Source organism: Artemia sp. Qi Xiang Cuo, chromosome 14 (genome assembly GCF_049724085.1).
Source record: "Artemia sp. Qi Xiang Cuo chromosome 14, ASM4972408v1, whole genome shotgun sequence".
Classification (NCBI taxonomy): domain Eukaryota; kingdom Metazoa; phylum Arthropoda; class Branchiopoda; order Anostraca; family Artemiidae; genus Artemia; species Artemia sp. Qi Xiang Cuo.
Window position 1 is genome coordinate 20,055,845 of NC_142807.1, and position 6,399 is coordinate 20,062,243.

At 32.6% G+C, this 6,399-nt stretch overlaps 1 protein-coding gene across 1 annotated transcript; it reads left to right on the forward strand.

Moving 5' to 3' along the window:
• The first annotated feature begins 5,614 nt into the window (after window positions 1-5,614).
• LOC148944243 (cysteine-rich protein 1-like) lies at window positions 5,615-5,845 on the forward strand. The gene has a single exon (XM_089100435.1). The coding sequence runs from the start codon at window positions 5,615-5,617 to the stop codon at window positions 5,843-5,845; it is 231 nt and encodes a 76-aa protein (XP_088956561.1).
• The last annotated feature ends 554 nt before the right edge of the window (window positions 5,846-6,399 follow it).

The window sequence follows — 6,399 nt, forward strand, 5'->3', positions numbered from 1 at the left end:
ATTGTCAAAAACTAAATATATTAATATTCAAGATTAATACCTTCTGTTAGTTGATGGTTAGTTTGAATTGGTTTCGTCTTTATTTCTTCTTTTTTTGCTTTGATATTCACCCCTAACACTCTCACACTAAAAATAGCAGAAACTTTATCAAGTTTACTGTGAACCCAAATTTTGCATAGAAAGAGCCATATAGATTTTTTTTTCTCTAGTTTGAGATTACCTTTTATTATATTTCATCTCAACCTAATTATCAAGTCTTATACAAACTTTCATAAATTGTAGATGAATAAACATTTATAGCAGTATCTTTTTTAATATATACATAGCAGCTTTAACACAAAAAGAAACTTTTTTTAATTTATCTAAAAATATCAATGAATTATTGTTCTATCTGCAACGTATTATATTTCATCCATCTTTCTGAATAACAACGTACCATCCGGTAAATCTTATATCAAACTAATTCTAGGGAAAAAAAACTATCAGATTTATTTATAAGAAAAATTTATATTTCAAGACATTTAGATTTCCTACAAATTCCATTATGATAAGACAAAGGTGATTTTTATTATTTTAGTAAAATTTTTCAATTACGCTAATTAATAGTATATGTTGCTTCTACAATTTTACATTTCCTTCTTTCTCTTTTAATGAATGACCTCCCATTTCTAGTCCCAAATTTGCTGCCCTTAACTAGATTTGTGCTTGCCCTTAATCCCTTAACTTGACACAGATACTTTTCAAAAATTTCTGCTAAAATTTATAATATTCGTTTATTTGCTAAATCGATAAGTTTATGCCAGAAGCCCTCAATTTCACCATTCCTCCTTAACTCACGCAATTAGGCTCAAAAACATTTATCACATTTCTCAAGTCTTCATTGCTTAGATTCCTCAATATTTTTTCAGCACATATATATGGTAACTTGGCATAGCCGTTGAAGCTTCTATTGGCCGACTCAAGAAACTCATTCCTTTTCATATCCTTTCTGAAGTTACGTTTTAGCATGCTAGCATATAATGGAAACTCCATTTCGTAGTTTAATGTGTTTGATACTTCCACTACATTTTCATTCCTCATGTATGCTGCTAAAGACCTTTCTCCTTTTGAAAAAATGTCATAAAAAGATATAGTGGAATTAACAATTTTCTTTCTTTTCATGTTGGCTAGTTCTACCTCACATCGATCCCAAAAATCCCCTTCATCCTCATAAAAATCAATATAGCCGATAAGATCCAAATAGCTCTTTATAAAACTCATTTCTTCATGATAAATTTCATTTCTTTGACATAAATATAAATTTGCTGCTTTCATTTTTATTATGTGGTATATAATATGCATATTAGTCTTCATCTTCTCGAAATGGTTAAAATGATATATATAATCATGTATATAATATCTGTTATCATATCAAGAACTAAGTTACTACTGGCACACCTGATATTTATGTCAGATCCATATTCCGGAAGAATTTTAGCAGATTGCTCCCTCGGAAATAAACAAGTAACATGAAGAGCTGTTCTCACATATTTGTCTCTAGAGTTAACTCTAGCACCGTGTTCTAGCAATATTTTCAGAGTATGGAAGTGTTCTTCAGTAGCAGCTTTATGAAGTGGAGTTTCATCCTTATCTATTCTTGCATTGACATCAGCTCCATTTTTCAAAAGATAATCAACAATTCGTGATTCACTCGAGATCAAACAAGCAATATGAAGAGCTTTTGGCCCAGCTTTGTCTCTCAGGTTAACTCTAGCACCTTGTTCTAGCAAAAATTTCAGACTATGGAACTTTCCTTCAGTAGCAGCTGTATGAAGTGGAGTACCATCCTTATATGTTCTTACATTAACATCAGCTCCATTTTTCAAAAGATAAACAACAATTTGTGATTCACTCGGGAATAAACAAGCAATATGAAGAGCTGTTCTCCCATATTTGTCTCTAGAGTTAACTCTAGCACCGTGTTCTAGCAATAATTTCAGAGTATGGAAGTGTCCTCCTGTTAGCCCACTGTCACACATGATATTTATGCTAGATCCATATTCCAGAAGAATTTTAGCAGATTGCTCACTCGGGAATAAACAAGCAATATGAAGAGCTGTTCCCCCAGATTTGTCTCTAGAGTTAACTCTAGCACCGTGTTCTAGCAATAATTTCAGAGTATGGAAGTGTCCTTTAGTAGCAGCTTTATGAAGTGGAGTATCATCCTTATATTTTCTTGCATTGACATCAGATCCATTTTTCAAAAGATAATCAACAATTTGTGATTCACTCGGGAACAAACAAGCAATATGAAGAGCTGTTCTCCCATATTCGTCTCTAGAGTTAACTCTAGCACCGTGTTCTAGCAATAATTTCAGAGTATGGAAGTTTCCTCCAGTAGCAGCTTTATGAAGTGGAGTATCATCCTCATCTGTTCTTGCATTAACATCAGCTCCATTTTTCAAAAGATAATCAATAATTCGCGGGCATCCATATGAAGCTGCTATATGAATTACACTGAACCCGTTACGGTTTCTTAAACAAACATCAGCTCCATGCTTACAGAGTAATTCTGTGATTTTAAAATCGTCATTTCTTACTGCTGCATAAAGTGGAGTTTCACCATCAATGTCTTTTGCATTGATCCTAGCACCTTTATCTAAAACCATCTTAAAAAGTTCTATTTCACCCATTTGAGCTGCAAATGAAGTGGCGAGGCGTAAATTGTAGAAGGTATTCCGTTTTCAAAGTTAACTTTAAAGTCGTAATATAAATGTAATTTAGCAATAACTATATGCCTGTTTATCAAAGTTTCACAAAATAATTCGTATCCATCTGACCATTCTTTTGAGTAAGACAGCCCATAAGAGTAGATCAATTCTTTAGCTCTTTCTAGGTCTCCATCACGAACTGCATCACTTAAACTAGTGCTTACTACCTGCTTGGCTAATTTTTTCCTTATCCAACTTAATTTCTCATTTAAAACTCCATCAACTGACATTTTATATTCTTTTCTTTCTGTAAGTTAAAGGCAAATAAAAAACTTTTTGAAATCTCTGCAATATATCGGAAAGATGACGTCATGACTTTTGTACTCCTATGATGTGTATGCCCTCTGAAATGATTTTAAATTAAAATTACGTCATTTTAAATTTGCAAGTAATGGATTACACCACAGTATTACATCATACTACTTGTATTGATTGTCAAATGTGTCACCTGGATTTTTGTGACTTTTTACACCTATTCACAGTGAGTAGCCTCTTATTAGCGTCTGGAAAGAACCTGTTACGCAACTCTGTTAGCTACTTGGCTGCTAAGTTAGTAAGGTGCTCGGAAAAACCCTTTTACATAACTTTGCTATTAACTCGACTGTCAAATTAGTAAGATGATTGGAAAAAACCCTATTACATAGCTTGGCTAGTAACTTGGCAGTCAAAAAAGTGAAATAGTTAGAAAACCCTGTAACATAACTTGGCTAATACCTTGGCTGTTAGACTAGTAAGATGTTTGGAAAAACCCTATTACTCAACTTGGCTAGTAACTTTTAACCACGTTATTCTCCCCAAACGGGATATTTTTTTTCTTTCTTTCTTTTCCACAGATAGCTTGGCACTGGAACATCGTAGATAGTTATTCAATGGCTCATTTTAAAGGAAATTAATTGGGTTAAAAATCTATAGGAACTAAAATAAATTATTTCTAAAAGAGAATAAATTTTTCCCCAAAAATCCGCATTTTTTATGTCTTTTCACACTGCAGTCTTTCAAAGATATTTGATTTTTGTATATAAACAACCTTTGATTGCAAATTCAAATAATATTATCATATATTCCGACTCTCTATCAAGCCTTGAGTTGCTGGCCTCAGCTCCTCAATATAAGTTGGACATTGACACTTATCATTGTCTCAGTATTATAGATAATCTTGCTTCAAGTGGCATAAAAACTTATTTTCAGTATATTCCTAGCCACTCTGGCATAATTGGTAATCATCAGGCTGATGAAATAGCAAAAATGCTATAAATATTGACCAGCCAAGTGGGAGACCAATCCCAATTAGAGATATTTACCGATGGAGGCTATCAGATATTAATTTTAATAAGATTAAACCTATCCTTTCCTCTTTTCCCAATAAGTACTACTCTAACATTTATCATAGAATTCGGTCTGGAAAAAATAGAATAAATTTTCTTGCATTCTCATATAAGTTTTCTATTTCAAATGTTTCAACTCCCCTGTCCCGTCTTTGCAGGAATTGCAATATGAAGAAAGAAACAATTGACCATTGCCTATTTGAATGTAATATGGTGACGTCTGCACAACACACCTTGCTTTGTAAACTGTTAAAATGCTTAAAACTCCACAAAATCTCACTATCAACCAAGAGCCTAGCCATCTATACCTGCACACAGAGCACAGAAATTGATATCTATCATCTTATATTTGAACTCCTTGAGTCGAAAGATCTACTTAAAGATATCTGAGAATATTTAATAAGTAAGAGACAACCAAGCCAGTAGCTCTGTTGCCCACAGAGTGAAACAAAAAGAAAAGGGCTAAATAGTATCAACTGAATAGCCCGCCTGCTGTGAATTAGAAGAAGAAGAAGAAGTTTGTGGAGAATAACGTGGTTAAAGTCAATTTTCTTGATTTTCAAGCCAATATATTTTCTTTGTTATTCAAGCCAAAGGGCAGTAAGTTTCCTTTATAGGGGTTTCGGGCAAAGCGGTTCTAATGGTGTACTTTTTGTTTTGATCTGACTCTTTGTTTTAGGAGTTAGAGGTTTTTATATTTTTTAACATTGGACGTGATCGTCTCTTAATAGGTTGCTAGCTACCGCTGCAACCCGGATGTATCTATACTTTAAGTGATTCTTTTTCGACATGAACCGTATCGATCTTTAGTGTAATATGATGAGCTATATCGGTCCTTTATGTAAAACCCCCCAAAAATTACTGCATTTTACATAATACTGAATAATTATATAAAAAAAACAATATTGACAAATACCATTTATGATGGACTATATCTTTCCCTTATGTAATTTAGTTTTTGATTACTATGGGCTATTGTTCACTCTTTACTAGGTTGCAGCTGGCGCTGCAACCATGATCTTTACCTTTTTCATTTCTATATGCCTCGTTTTTCAGTTTTCTCTGTCATTTTCACTTTATTTGGAAAAATTGGCTCCAGATTTGACCCCCCCCCAAAGTATTTTGAATAAATTATATTTAATAGAATAAATAATAATTCTGGTGATCCAACACCAGACACAGAAAAAAACTATACAATTAAATTTACAGACAAAATTAATAATGATTCTTTTTCAGATGTAAAAGAGTGGTTTTATATCAAATTTGTAATCAAACTTTTTTTGGATCAAATTCTAAAGCGCGTATGTTTTGTGCTATATGTCCGTAGAAAAGAAAATAATTTTTTTTTATCTTAGTTTTCAGTTCATTATATAAACTGCAAAAATATGTATAGTGTCCGAGAAATAATTTTTATTTTTTATTTCAAACTAGAAACATTCCTGAAAATTTTAAAATTAGTTCTGTTTTTTGTTAGGTTCTTGCTACTCGACGCGTGACATTAACTCGTCATTTTAGACAAATACATAAATAATATTGAAGATGCCAAATTGTCCGCGTTGTAATAAACCTGTGTATTTTGCTGAAAGGAAAGTTTCGCTTAATAAAGAATGGCATAGGCAGTGTTTGAGGTGTGAAAAATGCAATAAAGTGCTAACTCCTGGAAGCCATGCTCAAAGAGAAGGGAAGCCTTACTGTCATGTTCCATGCTATGCTTCACTCTTTGGACCAGGGGGATTTGGTCGCGGTGGGGCAGAAAGCCATAAGTACTGAACGTTGATTTAAAAAATATATTAATTGCCTAGACTTTAAAATGACTTTTATATGGGATTGACTGATCCCATTTATGATGAATTACATCGATCTTATATGTAAAAAATCAAGAAGAATGGCCGCAACTACGATATTCTGAATATACTGTATCTTCTTTCTTTTTTTCAATTCCTCAGATAGCGGGGCACTGGAACATCGTAGAGAGATGTTAAATGGCTAATTTTTAAGAAACTGCCACATCTAGCGCCTTTTCAAATTAAAAAAAAATTTAAATATAATTAACTTTTTAAGAAAAAACTCATTTTGCTTTAACACTATTGTAGCTTATGTTATTTTAACATCAGGGATTTTTCTTATCTAAGTGATTTTGTAATTGACAAAATTCGGGTTGCAGCGGTAGCTAAAAGCTTAGTAAGAGACGATAACGGTCCTTAATAAAAATTTCGTAGAAAATTGATTAAATTTTGAAAATTAATTTTTTTAACTGCAAAAAGTTTTTGGCCACTTCAATTTCCTTTAAAATTAGTTATTAAACAGCTTTCTATGATGTTCCA